We start from the raw sequence: 20,810 nt of genomic DNA, 5'->3' as shown, positions 1-20,810 counted from the left end.
AAAATTAAAAGTTAAAAATTCAAATATTAGACACGACTTTATTAAAAGTGACAGTTATAAACTCTAAATATAGATCATAAAATGTATGAAGAATAAAATCGATTGAGTTGAAATTGAAGACTTCATGATTGATTTCTTTCAATTAAGTCGATTAGATCAAGACTCTTATGGAATTATTATCATATGTTGATTTTAACTTTACTTTATAAGAAAAATAATTAGACTGTGATGTTATGGAATTATTATCCTATACTGATATTTAACTTTACTTTCTAAGAAAAGTGATTAGCCGATGACTCTTATGTAAGCAAAACTTAAGTAGTATTAAACTTAAGTTTTGTTTAGTTTAAAGTAACTGAGAGACTTAGAACTTGAGAGAGCATAAATTTGTTAAAGTTAGAAACGTATATGTGATTGTTTTTGTAAGCAATCAAGGGAGTCTATTGAATTGCAAAACTAAGGTTTCAAGGGGGAAGCTTAATGGAAGAATGATATAGTCTTTGTACAATAGTGAGGTTGCTAAATTGGTGAATTCTAGACCAGTGTTAGGACTTAAATAATTTATGAGTTCTGGGCAAGACCCCGCAAATATAGATTGAAGTTGAATTGCGTAAATAATCTTGATATTCATCTTTACTTAAAGAGAATGTCTAGTTGTGTTGGGACTTTGGGTGAGGGAAGGAGAGAGAAAAAGAAGGAAAAAAAAAGAAAAGAAAAATATTTTGTATTATATTTAATAGGTTTAAAATATTATAAATTTATTGTTTTATATATACAATTAAGTTTTTTAATTGGTGCGATGCATAAGATTATTTGCACGTGTAAATTAAAATATATTAAAATATTTTATATTTTCAATAAATTTTATAAATAATATGAATAAATTTTATGATTGTATGGGTTAGTGATATTCTTAATTATTTCGATTTATTTATTTTGTTTTAAATTTATAACAATATTTTTATTGGTTTAAAACCTATTATAGAAACAAATATAATAATTTTAATTTTAAGTATTTAAATATGTTATTAAATATATAAAATTCACGGGCAAATATATTGAAATTTTAATTTTACATTTTAATTATAATTTAATGCACAATTTTAAAATTATTTATGATTTAAATTATTATTATTAATGTCAATAAAATAATATTTAAACTTAATTTGAGACCCCTTTAAATAATTAAAATAAATATTGTGAAATTTTATCTAGAACTCAAAAAAAAAAGTGTTTATGTATACTCTCATAAATTCTTTTATATAATATATATGATTTCTTTTATCTATTAAGAGTTGTGTTTAAGGTATGTATTAATTAACATTTCATTTAATATGTTATCCTGATTTAATTTAAAGAAAAGTTATTTCGTTCGTGTTTGTCACTTATAATGATTTGATCTTAAATTATTTAAATAATTTATTTTAGTAATTAAATTTTTATACAAAACCTAAAATTATTCATATTTCTCCCTAACCCTAAATAGGAAGATGAATATATTTTACACTCAAATCCACTAATTCTTACATTGACAATAACGTCAATGCCAACAAATTAAAACTCAATTGGCATCTTAGTAATTAAAATTTAAAACAAATATATTACTTAATTATTTTAATTTTAATATTAAATCATGTTATTTAAATGGTTTTATCTACACATTCAACATAGTGTCATTTTTAATTCCTTCATATGTCAATTTATTTCATATTTTTGCAAAATTTATTATATAATTTTGAATTATCTACATACAATATTAAAATATAAAATATATATTTTAATTAATTATTAACCTTTTAATGGCTTAATATATAATTTATTATGGAGTTTAACATTTTTTAATTTAGTACGTGCATTTTTTTGTCCAATGTGTAAAAGATAATATACAGAAACAAGTATTTTACATTTGTTTGCAATTTTATAAACTATCATAAATTTAATTTTAACAATTAACAAAATATAATAATATTAGTAGTAATATTTTTAATTTATACATAATTTGTTTACAGTTTTCAAAAAATTAATATTTCTTTTGTAAGTCTCTTTAAAGTTTCATTTAAAATAAATTTAATTTTTTTATAATTAAAAATGTAATATATTAGTAATATTATTCCAAAAATAATTACTTAGAATAATAATTTAAAATTAATTATTATTAAATTAAATAAATTATTGCAAAAAATTGTAAGGTTAACGCTGGTTATTCTAATTTCAAAAGACGGCAAAACCCTCTAAACCCAAATTCCCCAAATTGATCTCTTCCCTTTCTCCTCTCTTTTTATCCCTTTCGAACAACTGCCTTTTGAGTCGCCGGGCAATCTCGTAGAGGAAGGACCTCCGTAGCACGGTGGGCCTCTAGGGCGCGTTCCGCCGCCAGGTGGGTTTGCCTTTCTTTCGGAAAATCATCAGGTGAAACAAAAAAGTATGGTTTAGTTTATGCAATTCTTTTCCTGTTCTTATCATTATTTTCAGAGTCCTTTCATTGTTTTTTAAACTGTTTTTTTTTTTTTTAATTTAGGAACCAAGAAAGCAAGAACAATGGTGTAGTTTGGTTAAGTTATGATATTTTTTAATAATTCAAAATTGGCACTATAAAGTTTTAAAATGATTAAAAAAGTTCTAACTTTTATTTACATGTACAGTTTTTATTTATTTTTAATTATTTGTTCTTTTAGGAATCGATATGCTAATAGCAAGACTATCAACCAAGGAAACACAGCCTTAAGTAAGGAAATGCTTAGTAATAATTAGTGGGTTACGGCAATTCCTTTAAGCTCAATATTTCTGATGGTTTTGAAGTAGTTATGTTGGAATTGTTTATTGATGATGCTCTTTAGAAAACTGTCTAGCTGTAATTTCTAGCCTATATTTTGAACCATGTTACTCGGGTCTAAAGTACACTTTCTGTGTGTGACACACATTCGGATATGGGGGTATGATCCTCCAAATATATGAAGATAGCATACCAATATTTGACACTCCCTTTTGAGTCCAAATAACGAAGGCTTTGAAAATCTAAAGAAAATAAAAGATGGACTTGTCCATATACTAAGAGCACATTTGTCCCTTATTTTGAAACTTGAAATTTCATGTTGGAGGTCTCAAGAATCTTGATGTTGGCAGAGTGAGCCAGAGGACCTCCCATTTTCGGGCAAATATAATATAGGCGAGATAGATATCTTTTCTTTCTTAGGATGTCTTGGTTTATTATTTCACTGATATTAGCCTGTTGCTTCCATCGTTCTAATCATAAGGAGAAAAAGTCGCATGATTGTCTAAGGGCTTTTTCCCACTAATTCTGGTTTTGATGTTGCATCAGCTGAACTTAAAAAAAAGCTTGTAAACTGAAATTTATTCATGTAATAGTGTGAGAAACAGAGTACCTGCTTAGTTCCCAGGATGATTTGCCATTTTGTTTTTCCCTTGCTCGACATTAATCAATTTCCTACATTATTCTTAAATGTAGCTGGCCATGATTCTGCATGGATCCTGCATGCCCTTTGGGGGTGTTTCGATGAGTTCAAGGTTGTCTAAGCCTTTTCCATGTACTTCTGTTTTTGCATCAATTCCTCGTTTTTCTATAACAGATGCATTATATACCCGGAGTTCTTGGAAGCAAGATCAGGATTCAAAGTCCTGGCAAGTTAAAGGTACGTGATCATCACTTATGGCAAAACCAAACAATGTTTTCCTACAAAACTCAGCATATATGTATGGTTGATGCTAGTTTGCTTCAGAATTGCCTCAAAATGATTTGTTATTTGTCTAATTTGTGATCTTTGATTTATAGGTTTGCCTCCCTTGCACCTTTCTGCTGCATCAACCCCTCTATTAAGTGGGGATTTAGGTGGTTTGGCTCTTACAGTACCCTCGTTTCCTAGGCGTAGGAGCTCTTCTTTGGTGCCTCGAGCATCAAAGGATGTGCCATACAGTTTCCGCTATCCCCCTATGACTAAGAAGCCTAAATGGTGGTGGAGGAGTTTAGCATGTCTCCCTTATTTAATGCCTCTCCATGAAACATGGATGTATGCAGAGACAGCATATCATTTACACCCTTTCTTGGAAGACTTTGAGTTTTTGACGTACCCGTTCCTTGGTGCCATTGGGAGGTTGCCAAGCTGGTTCTTGATGGCATATTTCTTTGTTGCATATCTTGGAGTGGTAAGGAGAAAGGAGTGGCCTCACTTTTTCAGATTTCATGTGGTGATGGGAATGCTATTGGAAATTGCCTTACAGGTGATTGGGACTGTGAGCCGCTGGATGCCACTTGCAATATACTGGGGTAAGATTGGTATGCACTTTTGGACAGCTGTGGCATTCGCCTACTTATTTACTGTTTTGGAGTGTATTCGGTGTGCTCTTGCTGGTATGTATGCCGACATTCCTTTTGCCTGTGATGCTGCATACATCCAAATTCCATATGACTAAGGGTGGAATGTAGTGAAAATGTTTTGGATTCAAATTTTTGTTGGTTCTTTTGTATGGAAAACTTGTTGTGGAAGAACAAGGTTCTGAGGATTGGTTAAACTTTTTATAACATGATTCTTGAGTCGCATGTTATTTCATGAGCAGGATTTACATACATGTCCTGCCCTACCAATTGTCCCATCTCTGCTGTTTCGAAATTGATAAGAATTAGTGTAATAGATATTGCTTGATCGGTGGGTGGTGATTTTAAGTAGTTTACAATCCACTTTTCTTAACGGCCCGTTCAATGTTCTATATGCAAGTAGGCATGTCCGTTCAATGTTCTACAGATATTGCTTGATCGGTGGGTGGTGATTTTAAGTAGTAACTTGCAAAATTTGCAAGTATATATTGCCCAAGCGTCGGAGACATATTTTTCTGACACATTCTTTTTTTGCTAGTTTTTACATACATTCATGGGATTATATCCTCATACCCTGCCCAAATGTGTTGGACACAGATACTTGAAGTTTAGGGCAACTTCAGTTTGCTGTGAACCGATCACTTTTGTCTCCCTGATCGAAATATTAAATCTATACTCCTACTAAGAACATGATATAAGCTCAGCTTGACTCGGTTACACTTTTATTCGTTAATTTGGCTCCTAAAACTTGATAACATGTTTGTAGTTTTTATCCTTCTGAAAACTCTGATCAGTCTTTTCCTCCAGAAAAACTACTTGATGATAAAGCGAATAGAACAAAATTGAACAAAATGAATGCAGGTAATGAATTTTTATGTTAACATTCGAGTAACTGAAATCAACTAAGCTATTATGGTACCAGGATTCTTCATTTTTCCTAAAAAAATTGTGTTTGAATAAGGCCATAACCCAAACAGCAAAGGATAACTTCCAACAATAAATTTTAGCCACTGTTACTAAGCCGAAAAAAGGGGAGGGGGAATTTGAACCACCGCCGTAATCCAGCTAACAGTTATAAATCTTCAATTTGCTCTTGGGAGGTGAAATGTGCCTCAATTTTGTTGAGTGTTTCTTGATCAATTTCAATTTGTGTAAGCATTTTTGGCGATGGATGATAAGCTACTTGCCTGGAAATTATCGTAGTCCCTGTACTTTCTTTGTTTAATGCTCCGGGATCTTCTATTTCTGTATCGGTGGACATAATGCTCTGGTTATAAAGCTGCGCTTTCAGTTCCAAACATGATTTTAGATCCTCTTCATTTCGAGCTTTGCTCAACTTGTCAACAATATCACATAAAACTAAAGCTCTTTCAATCCGTGAGCTTTTTACCTTGTTCAACCTACTGTCGAGTTTATTTTGGTCATCTGGATCATTATCATCATCATTTGCTTCAGCTTTATGAAGCTTTTCTATTCCCTGATCAACAATTTGTTTTATCCTCTTTCTGGCATTATCAGTTCTCACCGGATCAGATTTTAGTGTCAACTTCAGACCTGAAATCATCACCGAAGTCTCATCTTCCTTCAAAGTTGAGCTAGGCTTAGATCCTTCATCCTCTTCAGACCCTTCATCTATAGATTTTATAGAAAAGACTTCCTCAAGTAAACTAATATTCTGTATGTACCGATCAAAAGCATCATTTTCAATTCTGATATTTCTATCCTTGAATTCCTTCAACTTGGAAAACCTCCAGTCGTTTAAGGCTATAGCATCCTGAAATGGCATACCTGTTAAGGCTTATACGGTAATGAACAGAAACTTGAACAAGAGTATCTGTTTACTGTGAACTAAACTTGTACCTTTCGGGTCAGGTGTTTCTTTGATCGGACCTGCAGATTGTCAAATTGTGCGAAAGCATTTGAAAGCTGCTTAAATGAGGGAACCCTTAAGGGAGTCCTGAATAATATTCAACAGGGAAGGAATCAGCAACAAGTCAAATGAAACAAAGTGGGAACCCTGAATATTTTAGGAAAACAAAAATGAAAAGGTTTTGAATGGATAGGAAACAAAAGGAATTCTAGAGCCAATTTGATTTCCAAGGGGCCTTAAATAATCAATTATCAGTTGGTTTTAAGAACTTATGCTAGTTAAAAATTCTCAAAACAGTGTTGGGATGGTAGAATAGCAATACATAAAACATGAGAATATATCTCCAGCTAGGCTCATTTTGACCAACATGACACAGCCACGTTTTCCTGCAAGGAATATTACATGCATGCAATACCAAAGTTCAGGAACTGTAGGCTTCCTTGCAGTGACAGTTTCGCATGGAAACTGAAGTTGTCCAGACAGATACAAAAGGAAATGCACATTTTGAACATCTGATTTTTGCAACTTACACTTGAGAAGACGCCTGTGTTGACTTCTGGTCTGATGAAGGAGTGCTTGAAGTTGGTGACTTCTCTGGAAAGGCTGAATTTGACTTTAAAACTGCAATTACAATATAAATCAGGAATTGAGTCATTTATTTTGTTCATTGCTTCATTCCTTAACAATACATACTCTCAAGTATTGAGAACAAATTCTGCGTTTTTATCCCGATCAAAGGAAACTACTAAACCCCTTCAGTGACAATTCCCACATAAAAAATATTCCATTTTCCTTTTAAGTTATGGACTGGGTTTCATGATCTGGTCAATGAACACCTTAACTAAGCATGCTTCTAGAACAAACTTAAACCTAAGCTCAGCATATTGTTAACCTTTCAATAGAATAAATAACCATTCCAACAAAATTAAAACATTTTATCTTGTGAAATAAGCAACTCATAATACTGAAAGTCACCACCTGGAATCGCAACATGCCCAAAAGGAGTGAATCAACTACACGATTACCGAGAATCCTGAGATCTTTATAATGTGTTTCAAGATGATGTCCATTCTAACTATGGCCAACATAAAATTTACTTTATATCACCCATTGACATTAAAACTTCCACTTCTTTATACGTAACCACAAAATTAGATATCGTCAGGTTACCAAAATAACTGAAATTTGACGATAACCAAAGTAGACTCGTTTTCAAGATCATATCCGTAGTAAACATGTCCAACATGAAATTTACTTAAAAATCACCCACTGGCCTTAAAACTCTTCTTTACAAGTAACCACAAATCCAGGTATCATCTGGTTACTCAAATGACTGACATTTGACAATAGCCAAAGTAAGCCCATTTTCGAGATCATATCCATTCTAAACATGTCCAACATGAAATTTACTTCATATTACCCACTAACCTTAAAACTCTAGTTTCTTCTTTATAAGTAATTACAAAAAGGGTTATCATCCGGTTACCAAAATGACTGACATTTAACAATAACCAAATTAAGCTCATTTTCAAGATAAATTCCATTCTAAACATGTCCAACATGAATTATACATTTTTACTTTATATCACCCAATGATATTAAAACTTTCACTTCTTTGTAAGTGACCACAAAATCAAATATCACTCTATTACTAAAATGACTGACATTTTCGACAATAACCAGAGCAAAACTCATTTTCAAGATAAAATCCATTCTAGCCAAGTCCAACATGAAATTTAGTTTATATCACCCACATTAAAACTCCCACTTCTTTATAAGTAACCACAAAATGGGATATCATTTGATTACCAAAACGACTAACATTTAACTGAAATAAACTCTCATCTTTCAAGTTTGCTCGGCATACCATGAATATGACACGGATTTTGCGCTTTTGAGCAACAACTCTTGCACGAACGATAGGGGCACCTGCATAAGAAATCAAAATAATAAGATTGATTTGATGGGAGAACTTTTCAAGCTCAATGAACCACTAAAAGGAAGTACTGTTTTCAAACACCAGCAATGAAGTTTTTAGAACTTCCTCAAATGGATTAAACTAATCAAATATCTAAACTTATTTACAGAGTTTACAAAATTTACCACGGTTTATAGCATATATTTCCCGGGAACTTTTGACCAAACAAAAACCAGATAACAACAATTGACATGCAAATTATAATAAATTTGGAGTCTAAATTCGAACTAAATGTATCCTGCTATTTCTTGGATAATTATAACATTTGTTCTTTTGGGGGGAAATTTGCCACAAAAAGAAATGAAACAAAAAAGAACGAAATCCCATAACTACACATGAAGATAAATTTTAAACAAAGAAATAAAAGGAGAACGAAAGATATTTTCTCCTTTTACCTGGAACGGGCAACATTGCCACATTGAATACATTTAGGCTTATTAAGCCCACGTTGTGTCTTAGGCAGCGTATCCATACGCTGAAACGGCGGAGGAGGATGAGGCAGCGGAGTCGTCGCTGCAGCAGTCGTAGTTGTCGTGGTGATGGTTGCGTCGGAGGTGCTTTTCGACGCCGATGGCGATGAGGCTGCCATTTTAAAGCATGTGTCTTTCGTTTTCACTCGTCTTCTTCTTTGATGAATTGGAAGTGTGTCACTTAACAGCACTGCACTGCACTTCAATTTTTATTTTATTTTTAATTTTCAGAGAAGAGGAAATTGGGGGGATTTTGGAGAGCGTTTGAAATTGGGATTTTTCAGTTTTCTGGGGAGAAACTTTATTTACAAGAGAGCGAAATTAAAATCAAATTAGGGCTTATAATATGGGCTGGGCCTTTGGGGATTTGGGGATTTGGGTTAAGCTGATTCTTCTACCATTGAATTAACCAATGGTAGAAAATTTTACATAATATATTTTTTATATACTAAAAATTCCTAAACTTTATTATTTTATTTAGATAATTTTTAAAATTTGCCGTAAACCTTTAATATTTTAATTTTTACTTTAATAAATTCTTAACTTCAACTTATATCCAAGTTAACCTCTTTTTTTTTAAATTCATACCTAAATGGGCTTTTATTTTTTTAGAAAGCTTTTTTATTACATGTTAAGTTCATGTGGGCTTATATATATGGTTTGTTTTAGTAATTTAACCTTTTATAATTTTTTTAGGGTAAAGTCAACTTTGATTAAAATAACAAAACAGACATTAAACTTTGAAAAGTTACAATTCAATCACCAAACTTTAGAAAAATAACAAACCTGTAACTAATTACCATTTTGGTTACGTCTGTAACGGAAAGCTGACCTATCATCTCACGGTGTAAACGGCCCCAGTTTAAGAACCCTAGCTGAGCTGGGCTGAGCAGTAAAAGAAGAAGAGAAGAAATGAAGATGTCGACAGTGATTATGTCATTGTAGCTTCAGCGGTCCATTGCGACAATCACTGTTCACAATTGTCAGTAAGCTTAGAAAATTCTCAAATTTGACAACAATATTCAAATCCCAAAAGAAAAACCTTAACTCACTCCCAGAAATAGTGTTCTCTTTTCCCTTTTCTTTGTGCATTCATATGTGTGGGTATATTCTGTTGATTTTCTGTGTTTAATTTTCTAGAAGGAAGGGAAAGGAAATTTTGAAAAAAATATTGTCTAGTTTATTCTTGTGATTTGCTGGGAAATTGTGATGTTGGTCATAAGAATTTGTTTCTATTTTGCTTTGTTTAAATAACGGGTTTGTCATAAATTGATGAAGATCGAATCTGCCAAGCAAGTCCGTATCTTGGTTTTATTTCCTTTTTCTCATTTTAATTTCTTGATCCTAAGTTTCCAACGTTCCTTTAAAAAATTTCTCTCTATGTTAGTGGATGATTAATTTGTTATTTTTTGATAACGTTAATGGCTGTTTTGTTATTTTAATCAAAGTTGAATGACTACGGGTGTAATTTATTTATTTTTACCATTAATCAAACCAGAAAATTTTTTATTAATCAGTTAAAGCGAATTAAATTTTATTTCAGAGGTTAATTCAGCTAAAACTGAATAATTAGTTATTTTTAGCTAATTTAAGGGTTTTGTGAAGACTTTCAGCCAATAGGATTTTTTTTATAGAAAAAAAGCATAACTGAATAATTTGTGGCTTAGCTCAAACAACTACCCAAATCTTTCCAGAATCATAAGAAAGCTGCGATTATGTAACAAAACGATGGATATTTGTGAGCGTTGATCACCGATAGTTGAATTAAATAATCAGAAATTCCATAATAACAAGAGGTATAAAGAAAGAAGGCACTTTGTAAGATGTGAATCTGCAATTTCTAATCTCTAAATTGATTGTAGGTAGAAACTAGATTTTCAGGCATTAAACTTAACATCTTTCAATTCATGTATTTGATGCATGGATAAGCAAAGAGAGCTTGCCCCCAAAAAAGAAATACATGACCAGAAGACCCGTAAAACGTACCCAAGGTAACCGATCTACTGGCTATCACCACAAAATAGAATCAAGGAAACAACCCCAATCACTGCTCTTTCCATATCCTTCCTGTTACTCTAAGCTTCAACTCCTTTCTGTCTCCTCCCGAGAAGAACAATGCCATGTTGCGTTGGATGATGAGACCATCGAAACTGTCACGAACCTTTCGATGACTGTCTCGTATGCTCCTTGGAACCCCTTGCCAAATCAACTTCCTCCCATTCCCACCCACCTCAAGGCTGTAGCTGTAGTTCTTTGCCTCGTTATCATCACCCATAAACCGCAAGAATGCTATATAAACAGGAGCCATCCCAAGTTGGAAGGCTTCGAAATGCAGGCAAAAGTACTGACCAAAGCAACTGAAAACCTGAAAATCGAGAAGATATCCAAAAATCAGTCCCCTACCTCTCACAAAATCGTTAAATCAAATCTTCTAAATAACAACATTCAGTCTATTGAAAAAATCATGGCCATTCAAAGTGGAAATCAATGTCATAACAATCTTCAATTTTGTATATCGAAGCCGCTTTGGTAGCTTCGGATCCCCTCTATAACTGTTTTCAATGGTTGAACAATATGACAACACATTGGTAATGAACATTAGAAAATCCTTCATCCTTTATGAACTGTATGGACATGCAGAGAACAAATTTCCAGTTCTTGTCTTTGCAGAAATGGTAGAATAATTCCTCTTCTAGAAGGTTCTGAGAGAAATGAAATATGACAAGAAGTACGAAGCAAGAAGAAAGTAATAATACCGTCAACATCCATGTAGCATTTTCAACCTCATGCGGATTTGATTTGACATAACGATGGTTGAAGGTGCTGCCACTGTGCATGTCAACTTTGTGATCATCTTTCAGGTGAGCCACAAGAAAAGGAATATCACCAACGACTGTGCATTCTGACCCAGCGTAAGGGCAACTATATGGTCTATATGAACACTGGGACTCATGTTTTAGTTTGCTGTAATAGGGATATATGCCTACGCACCCATAACTTTGATATTTACAGGGAAGCTCAAGAGATGCAGCGACCTTCTCCAATGCAAGACATCTAATATTCCCAAGCTCATGCCTGCATGTGGGGCACCGATTGTGCACTCTTGGCTTGCAACCAGAACACAACGTGTGCCCATTTAGGCACTGCACCAAGCAAGGAAACCAACAGTAAGTTTACAGTGTTCATGTTCACTACCTAAAAACAACAGAATATGATATATATATATATATATATATATTTACAACCAAAAAGAGCATGCTAATACAGTAATTTCAAACATGCAATATAGCATCATGCTCCAGTGTGAAGCTTTGATTTTCAGTGAGTATTAACATCAACATTGATTGAAATTTCCCTTTCCCTTTTTCATATCAAATCAACAGAAACTACATTTTAGACATTTATCTAAACAGATTAATTACATGATTCAAAACTACAAATAGCTTAAAGGTAAAGTAATAATCAATAACTAGAAGTAAAACAACAAAAAGATCAAGCACACAAGATAATCAAAACACAATACATTCAGCCCTTGTGACCAGTTAAGGTGTGAATATGCTCAATGGCAAGTACGTGCTAAATAGATTAATCTAGTACATATACAGGGTTGGCTAAAGATATCTATAATGACAAGTACAACTGTGCTATGATGCTTGGACTCTTCATTTTTCTTGACAAATGGATAAGGGTATATGACCTCAACGAATCGTCCAAATACATAGAGAAACACAGAAAAATCTAACCATACCCATGTCAGATGCATACCCATATCTGACACTCCCCCGGACACAAATAATAGTATGTACAAGTCAAACAATTTCTTGAAGGTTTCATCAACTATAAGGAGTCATATGAACAAACCTGATGAATTGGTGGGTACATTGCATTTAAGCAAACAGGGCATTCCAACAGCTCACGAACATTGCTAGACACAATCAAATTTGGTTTTGTTGCAGTTTGAGTAGGTTCATTCACGGACTCACTATCCAAATGGTCTTCGTTCTGTGGAAGATCAATAACCTCAGGCTTGCTCCGCAAGTCATCAAAAAAAGGATTCCCAGATGCCATGCTAGTATCCACGCACGATTTAAACTGAAAAGCCAAACAAAAACAGCACAAAATCCGTTCAAATTATGCTTGCTATAAAAATGTTTTATCTGAATCGAATTTCAAGAGATTCTATCATCTTAAATGGTTAGTCAGAATTGATAATTGGAAAGTAATACTTTCATTTAAATGCCAACAAGTAAACATACTTCTAATACTTCAGCTTAATTTTTCCATCCATTATGACTAAACCCTAATGAAACACTATTCCACTATTTACAACTAATAGGTAAAACTAAAAACAAGTGTTCTTCCTTCAAAAAGCATATGATTGAACAAATATTTGATCATCCATAGCAACTGTCTGATGCAATCCCCGAAAACACAAAGATCAACGGCTACGTTTACTATTTAACAAGTCATGAATGAATCAACAACATAAATGTAATTAGACAATTTGATTATTTGAATTAAACCAACTTATCCCTCAATGCATATCGTCAAGATTAATATACAATTAAAAGAAGAAGAAAAAATACTGATAAAGAAAATTACCATAACTCAGAAAAAAATAATAATCATACGGGATAAATGTTCTTACCACCCAAATCTTTTAAACTCCCAATCCTTTCTCCCTTTCTCTCTTAAATTCACCGACTGGCTCCGAATTCCTCCTAATCATCCAAAAAGGGAACAGATATTCAGTTAAAAACGTTTGTTTTCGAAAATATCCAACTAAATAAATCATAACTGTTACAAATTACGACAATGTAGGTGGAAATAATGGACAATTTGTTTACTAAAATAAACATCAAAAGAAACCCTAAAAAAGAGAAAAGAAAATTTTAAAATTCCCAAAAATAAAACTCCTAAAAGGAATCAAGAAGGATCTAGAATGTTCTAAAAAAGGGAACTTTATAACCAACCGAAGAAAATCCCAAAAAACACCCGAGAAAAAAGAAAGAAATGAAAACTCAGAAAACCTACCTTGAATTCAAACTCAAAAACCCATTTGAATAAAGAAGAGAACAAATACAAGAGGAGACGGTCCGAAATCAAGAGAGGAAGAAAATGGTAAAATTTTAAAAATAAATGGACGAACGTTCCTTTTTTTTCTTTTCCATTTTTAGATTTTTAAGGGAAAATATGACAGAAATGGGGCCGGAGAATTTAAAATTAGAGAGAGTGAGAGTGCGTGTGTTTGGGTTTGGGTTTGGGAATTGGATTGGAAGGGAGAGAGCAATTTCTCGAGAAAATACAAAGGAAAAAGAGAGTCCTTTTTTAATGTTTTTTATTTTGTTTTTAAAGGTTGAAAATAAACGTGGAGAGGAGGGAAATTTATCTGTGGGTTCTACGCACACGTAGGCATTATTAAAAAAATAGATATTTATGATTTTGAAATGAAATGGAAAGTCGGCGAGAAAAATTATTCATGGTTTAATGTTACATAAAAATTAAATTTAAATAAAAGATTTAAAATTCAAGATAAAATTACAAATAATATTTGTGTTTCATACTATCTTTTCTCTACGCATCTTTAATTTAATTTTTTTTTCATAAAATAAATAAAATCCGAATAGGAGTATTAGATCCCACTAGTTTAACCCATGCTTTGGCGAGCTTTGGGTTTAGGTTTGGTAGAAAAGAATCGATGAATACTTGGTGAGGACATCCTTTTCCATGTTTTATAACTGATGGTGGAATTAATCGGTTTTTGATTAATTGTTTAATCGGTGGGGAGGTTTCAAGTAAATAAATTATTTAAAAAATTAAAATATAATAGTAATGAGTTAAATAGATTTTTTAATTCAATTCAATTATCTATAAATTAATCAATTGATATTTTGATCAATTCTTAACTCAACCAGTCTGCACCAATTTAGACAACAATTTTTTTTTTAATATTGTGGTTGGGAGCAAGACAAAATAGGTTTTTATTATTATTAAGATTTAAGGGATCAAATTGGGGTTGTATCTTGATCAAATTTAGGTGAAATTCGTCGACTTATACATTTCATTAAGAAAACTATCAACATTTCATAATTTTGTTCTAAGTTAGAACCTTTTGAATTTCGAAAATAACAAATGATTTCCTATTCGAATTTAATCACCCAGTTAATATTTAACCTCTGTTGTTAAATTATGTTATGTTAATTCCTAAACTCTAAACTCTAAATAAGTCACTAAAATCACTTATATGTTTCATTAAGAAAATTGTCAACAATTTTATTCTAAATTTGAACATTTTAGTTTTTGAAAATAGTAAGTGATTTCTTATTCGAACAATTATTCATAGATTCATCAATCACCAGGTTCACATTTAACCTATGACATATTATTAGTCTGATGTTGAATATTGTTATTTTAATTCTTGAACCCTAAAAAAGGTCACCAAAGACCATTTATGTTGTTTCCTTTAGAAAACGGTCAACTTTATTCTAAATTTGAACATTTTAGAGTTTAAAAAATACCAGCGATTTCTTATTTGAACAACTATTTTTCAGAGTTTCATTAATCACCAAGTTAATATTTAACCTATGACCTATTCTGTTAAGTCGTAAACCATAAACTATAAACCATATTATCAGTCCAAGATTAAGTAGTACTTAAAAAATGTCACTAGAAATCACTTATACGTTTCCTTAAGAAAACTGTCAACATTTGACAATTTATTCTAAATCACTTATCCGTTTATGGGTCGAGTCTAGATTGGGCTTAAGCATGATATCAACACGCTTTATACTTGCTCAACTCCAACTCGATCCAAAATATGAGCCTTAAATTTTGCTCAAGCCCACCTATATGATTGATGACAATATGATTGGAAAAACCACTGTTGCTTTGCATGAGGTTTCTACTTCTCTTCCTCCTGATAGTCCTGTCGAAACCGTTTTTGAAAAACAAAAATTTTAGTTGTCGACTTTAAAAACAAAACTGGAGTCGCCACCGATCCTTTATTAAGGTGTGATCGGCTCACCTTAAAATGATTTTGGTCTACGAAATTTAAGAAAATGAGTCCGGGAGTCAGTTACGCACGAGGAAGGATTAGCACCCTCGTAACGCCCAAAATCGGTACCAAATTGATTCTTTAATGTCTAGGTGTCGAAAGTTTGAAAAGATTTTAAAAGGAAACTTTTTATCTCATGAATGCATCAAAATAATAAGACATTCTTATTTCAAAGAAATAAAACACCACACCCAGTGAGTTAGGGCACAATGTTTTTAAATCTTCAAAATACCCGAATATTGCCTTTTGCTTTTGAAAATTCTTATCTCGAGGAGTCAAAATATCAGGACCAGTAAGTTAGGACCCAACATTTTTAGATTCCGAAGAACTAGCTTTTATTTGAAATTTGTGTGATTTTATTGAAAAATAAATACTTGGCTCTCTAAGTTCATTGAAAATAATCACAATCCAGTAAGTTAGGACACGATCTTTCTCGAGAATCATGGATGCCAAATATTTAAGAATTTATAAAATAGGATGATTTAAATACTTTGACAAAATCAAAATATATTTTCCACAAGGTATGTTAAAAGTTAATGTATAATATGATACAAAACTTTACTTTAAGACAAATATGAATAAATATTTACAACTACATATATATATATATATATATAAGTACAATATACAAGTAAATTTGCAAATATGAGTATGCGTATGCTTAATACATAAATACAAGTGTATATATAAAAGGAAAGCAAGGAAACATATAAAACCAACTTGCAATAATTTCTAAAAATATGCATGGGAGTATATAAAAAAGCTGCTTAAAAGGACTCAAAATATGTATATATATGGGAAACATGTGGATTTTAAAATGTGTATGCTTACATATATGCATGTTTTAAAAATATATATATAAAGATCTCATGTATATACATATTTATGAAATAAAAAATTGAATATATAAAATATATATATGTATTTAAAAAAGTTAAAAATACAAAACTATGTACAATATACGTACAAGTATACATGTCTATATATAAAACAACATATATATACATATATAGACGATGCATGCATATATATAAAAACAATGACAATAATAATAAGAAAAATAATGATAAAAATAATATAAAAAAGACTAAATTGAATTAAAACGGAAAAAAAGGGGGCGAATTCGCAATAAAACAAAAAAGGACCAAATTAAACGCGCGAGCAACAATGGGGAACTAAAAGGGAAAATAATCCCACCCTCCAAAACGCTGTGTATTGAAGGACCAAATCAAAACACAAAAAGAATATGCGGCCGAATTTAAAAAAGGTAAAACATGTCTAATTGGAGTGCGCTGCAAAAGCGAGGGATCTATTGCGCAAATTTCCAAATTCGACGGAACACGCGGATCCCTCGGGTCGGGCCGGGTCGACGCGCGGATCCTGCTCTCTTAAAACGGCGCCGTTTCGCAATTTCAATAAAAACCAAAACTTCCCTTTTAAAATTTTATAACCCATTTTTAAAAATACAAACAATGTTGCCCCCCTTTTTGCTCTCTGCTAGGGTTTCGCGCCCCCCTCGCCGCCGCCGTTCATCCGCCATGGTTTCGACGCAACTAGTGGCCGGAGAACTGGGTTTTCAACCCCCTTTTGGAGCAGACCTGAGGGTGAGGTAAGTTTCCCTTCTTTTTCTTTTTTATTTTAAATGAAAAATAAATAAAAGAATAGAAAAACTAAAAACGATTCACCTTCGAAAAATATCTTAGTCTCAGTATATTTTTCTCTCTATATTTGTATGTCTTTTACACTGAAAAAATCCCCCCACCCTTTTTACAAAATCAAGCGGCTTTATATAGCCCGAAAATAACAATAAAGTAAGCAACAAAATCATATCTCCCTTCAATATTAGTTGCGATTTTTGCTACTACTCTGCTATTGCTGCGCCATATGCTTCTTTTTCGCAGGTGTGGGGGCTGTTGAGTGCGCGCGATGCGTGGAGGCGCAACTTCAGCGTGAATGGCGCTATCTTGTTGCGGAGGCAAGTCTTGAAGGTCATTGTCGTCTGACTAAAATGAAGATTAGGGTTTCTGTTTCTTGTTTTTTAGTTTTGGGCTGATTTGGCTATTAGGCTAGGGTTAATTTTTATTGGGCCATACGGGTTGTTGGGTTTTGTATATTAATTTGGGCCCGGGCATATTTGTTTGCTTGGGCCCGGGCATTATTGGGCTTGTACAAGTCCCCTTTGTAACAACCCATTTTCAGTGAAATTGGAACAGTAGTTTCAGGACTACAAATCCGACGAGTAAATTTTCTATTTTATTATTATTTTAATGTCTATGGTATGTTAGTAAGGTCGTATTAAAATTTCGTTAAGAAATTTTGATGTTTGCATGATTAATTAAGTAAAAAGGACTAAATTGTATAAAGTGTAAAAGTGGAGTTTTAATTGCTAAGAGGGTCATATGGCTATGAAACTTTAAAGTGGGTGGACTTAAATCGTAATTTTACCATTCATAAGGTTAGTGGACAACTATGGACGTAATTTAAGTGGTTTTTAAGGTTAATAAGTAAGGTTTAAAAGGTAATTTAATAATTAAGTAAAGTAAAATAAGGTAAAAATTTAGTATCATCTTCTTGGATGCATTTCTCCCCCTGAAATTAGAGAAGGAAGACTCCATTTATTCTCTTTGAAGTTTCGGCTAGCTCATCCATTTGCATGGTATGTGATTTGAATCTCGTTTTTAATGATTTTTATGTTTTTGAGGTCGTTTTAGCTTAATCTAGCTATCTCGAGGGTCAATTTGCAAAAATTTTAAAGGTTGAGGGTTATTCCATGAATGTTTTTAAATGGTTCTTGATGTTTAATGGTAGATTATGGATCTTTGTTGTTAAATAAACAAGTTCTATAAAGTGATTTTTGATGAAATTTACATATAGGGATTAATTAGTAAAAATAGTAAAATTTCATGTTAAATTTTTTAAATGATGGTTTTGTATGAGTTAATATAAGACCCTTATAGTTTCGATTAGCTTGAATGGAGGATTAAAATGTTTAAATTTCAATTTATGAGTTTAAGGACTAAATTGTAAAAAGTTAAAAACATTAAGGGAAAAATGGTAATTATGCATAAATGTGAATTATGGATTGAATTGAATGTTTATGATTAATTGAAATAATTAATTGAATATAATTATTTATTTAGATCAAGATAAACTTCAACTGGATTTAAATCGAGGAAAAGCAAAAGTTACGGATTAACTCGATCATATTTCTACGCCCTAGTCGTCAAGGTAAGTTCATAGTATTTCAATATGTAAATGAATTTTTACTTGTGTACTTATATTATGATGCTTTAAGTATTATGTTTTTAGAAGAATATTGTAAATTGCACATGCGTGCCCCTGTTTGTACTTCGGTACTCCTGAATGCACTTTCATGCCCTTGTTTACACTTCAGTAACTTGGAATCAAATAGTATATGAATCGTATTTAATTATTTATAGATTAAATGCTATATTGTGTTTTTACTAACCTCTAAAAGCTTATCAATTCATGTGGATTGTTTTGTAGATCTTTGTTGCTGACATTTTGGATGGATCAATCAAACGACTCACACATCCATCAATGCTGGTAATTTTTGTGTCTCCTAGGGTAGTGGCATGTATAGACTTATGTAGATGAATTTATGTTTGAAATGTATAGAATGTTTTAAAATGGTATTTGATGAATATGTAAATAGTAGCTAAATGTGTTTGTGTTTTGGTGTTATGTATGCATAATAGGTTATAATGCTTACTTTAGAAAGTACTTTTGGTCACTTTTGATAATAGATGAGAATGATTTATTAGTATCATTTGATGGTTTGTTTCATTGAGCTACCTCATGTTGTATATTTTGAATGGCTCAAATGACATGTTTTGTGATGGTTTAGTAATGGTCAAATTGAGGTATATTTAGTAAGTTTTTGGAACTAGTAATTGATGATTGATAAGTGGTAAAATATTCATGTTTAGGTAGGTCTTGATGATTGCATTTGAGGTTCCTTGAATGACATATTGTTTAATTGATTTAGGACTTTTGAATTGGTTATTATATGTATGTTGTAATAGGGTTTTGATGCCTTGATTAGATGTACAAAAGGCTTTAAGGATTATGCATGAATTGGTGTTGGGAATGACTCAATTTTAGGCAAATTTTAGACCCACACGGCCTGAGACACGGGCGTGTAACTCAGCCGTGTGTGACACACGGCTTGGCGACACGGTCATATGTCTCCTGAAGGGTCCTTTGCATGCAAGTCAGTGAGTTACACGGACTGGCACACAGGCGTATGAGGTAATTCTGAGAGTTACACGACCTAGCACACGGGCATGTGACACAGTCGTGTGACCTTATTCAGCAAGTTACACTAGTAAGGACACGAGTTGGGACACGGCCATGTGACCCCTATATCTAAATTTTTGTATCTTTTTCCTAGACTTTCCAAATGATTTCAATTTAATCCCAATTTTTTTCTAAAGTATAATTAAGGCCTCAAGGGCTTGATATAGGGACAATATGTATGTGAATGAATGTTTATTAATATGTTTATGATAATGTATGAATTGTATGTTTAAATGTTCTGTTTGTATGGTAATGCTCTGTAACCCTATTCCAGAGATGGATTCGGGTTAGGGGTATGACACCCTTGCTTCAAAATGATATATTGAAGGATAAAAATGATTTCAATTTAAGAAAAGGTGAATTGATGTTGGCTATGTGGTATAACACACAAGCTGATCATGTGTCCCGATGCTTGGCATTCGGATTCGGCAATTGTAAACGGTGAAAGCCTTTTGAATACTTATTCAAAGGCATATATTTTACTGAGACTTTGGTACCTTCGAGTTAACGCAATTCAAGCATGAGATTTAGTCCCTAGAGTAAGGATCGAAATCTTAAAGTTTATGTTAAGGCTATCGTTGAGGATGTGATATTGAGGACTAGAGTTTCTCCAGATAAGAATGTGAATCCTAAATGGAATGAAGATTTGATGTTCGTTGTTGTTGAGCCATTTTCCAATCCTTTGGTTGTAATAGTCGAGGATAGACTCGAAAGTAGGACCAATGTTTAAGGAAGTGCGTAATTCATTTATTCCATATCGAACAAAGGATGCTACCATTACCAGCTGA

General features: G+C 32.5%; 3 protein-coding genes across 5 annotated transcripts; 1 reads left to right on the top strand and 2 right to left on the bottom strand.

Annotated features, from left to right (window-relative positions):
• The first annotated feature begins 2,198 nt into the window (after positions 1-2,198).
• Positions 2,199-4,565, top strand: LOC105777266 (protein TIC 20-I, chloroplastic). Of its 3 annotated transcripts, none has more exons than XM_012600423.2 (3): positions 2,199-2,377; positions 3,467-3,650; positions 3,791-4,565. In XM_012600423.2, the coding sequence occupies exons 2-3, from the start codon at positions 3,473-3,475 to the stop codon at positions 4,426-4,428; spliced, it is 816 nt and encodes a 271-aa protein (XP_012455877.1). In that variant the 5' UTR covers positions 2,199-2,377; positions 3,467-3,472; the 3' UTR covers positions 4,429-4,565. The 3 variants fall into 3 exon arrangements, with proteins under 3 accessions (XP_012455877.1, XP_012455876.1, XP_052478235.1); XM_012600422.2 differs by having other exon boundaries at positions 2,199-2,409; XM_052622275.1 differs by having other exon boundaries at positions 2,199-2,422.
• Positions 4,566-5,172: 607 nt separating this feature from the next.
• On the bottom strand, positions 5,173-8,930 carry LOC105777265 (uncharacterized). Its single transcript, XM_012600421.2, has 5 exons — positions 8,574-8,930; positions 8,068-8,129; positions 6,731-6,821; positions 6,191-6,287; positions 5,173-6,104 (listed from the first exon to the last, which is right to left on the bottom strand). Exons 1-5 carry the CDS (start codon positions 8,765-8,767, stop codon positions 5,403-5,405), a joined length of 1,146 nt encoding a protein of 381 aa, XP_012455875.1. The 5' UTR covers positions 8,768-8,930; the 3' UTR covers positions 5,173-5,402.
• Positions 8,931-10,596: 1,666 nt separating this feature from the next.
• Positions 10,597-13,968, bottom strand: LOC105777950 (E3 ubiquitin-protein ligase DIS1). Its single transcript, XM_012601484.2, has 5 exons — positions 13,683-13,968; positions 13,297-13,369; positions 12,510-12,740; positions 11,405-11,791; positions 10,597-11,013 (listed from the first exon to the last, which is right to left on the bottom strand). The coding sequence occupies exons 3-5, from the start codon at positions 12,714-12,716 to the stop codon at positions 10,693-10,695; spliced, it is 915 nt and encodes a 304-aa protein (XP_012456938.1). The 5' UTR covers positions 12,717-12,740; positions 13,297-13,369; positions 13,683-13,968; the 3' UTR covers positions 10,597-10,692.
• Positions 13,969-20,810: the final 6,842 nt, after the last annotated feature.

Source organism: Gossypium raimondii, chromosome 10, assembly GCF_025698545.1.
Source record: "Gossypium raimondii isolate GPD5lz chromosome 10, ASM2569854v1, whole genome shotgun sequence".
Taxonomy (NCBI): Eukaryota; Viridiplantae; Streptophyta; class Magnoliopsida; order Malvales; family Malvaceae; genus Gossypium; species Gossypium raimondii.
The sequence above is the reverse complement of the archived record's forward strand: the minus strand, read 5'-3'. Positions and strand labels throughout refer to the sequence as shown.

Bases quoted from the DNA above. Each gene is read 5' to 3' on its own strand.
- LOC105777266 (XM_012600423.2), top strand. From the start codon at position 3,473: ATGATTCTGCATGGATCCTGCATGCCCTTTGGGGGTGTTTCGATGAGT. The intron at 3,651-3,790 runs GTACGTGATCAT...TTTGATTTATAG, and splicing joins AAAGTCCTGGCAAGTTAAAG to GTTTGCCTCCCTTGCACCTT.
- LOC105777265 (XM_012600421.2), bottom strand. From the start codon at position 8,767: ATGGCAGCCTCATCGCCATCGGCGTCGAAAAGCACCTCCGACGCAACC. The intron at 8,130-8,573 runs GTAAAAGGAGAA...TTTCTTATGCAG, and splicing joins GGCAATGTTGCCCGTTCCAG to GTGCCCCTATCGTTCGTGCA. The intron at 6,105-6,190 runs GTACAAGTTTAG...ATGCCATTTCAG, and splicing joins AGAAACACCTGACCCGAAAG to GATGCTATAGCCTTAAACGA.
- LOC105777950 (XM_012601484.2), bottom strand. From the start codon at position 12,716: ATGGCATCTGGGAATCCTTTTTTTGATGACTTGCGGAGCAAGCCTGAG. The intron at 11,792-12,509 runs GTTTGTTCATAT...TGCTTGGTGCAG, and splicing joins TGTACCCACCAATTCATCAG to TGCCTAAATGGGCACACGTT. The intron at 11,014-11,404 runs GTATTATTACTT...CTCGATTTTCAG, and splicing joins ATGCTACATGGATGTTGACG to GTTTTCAGTTGCTTTGGTCA.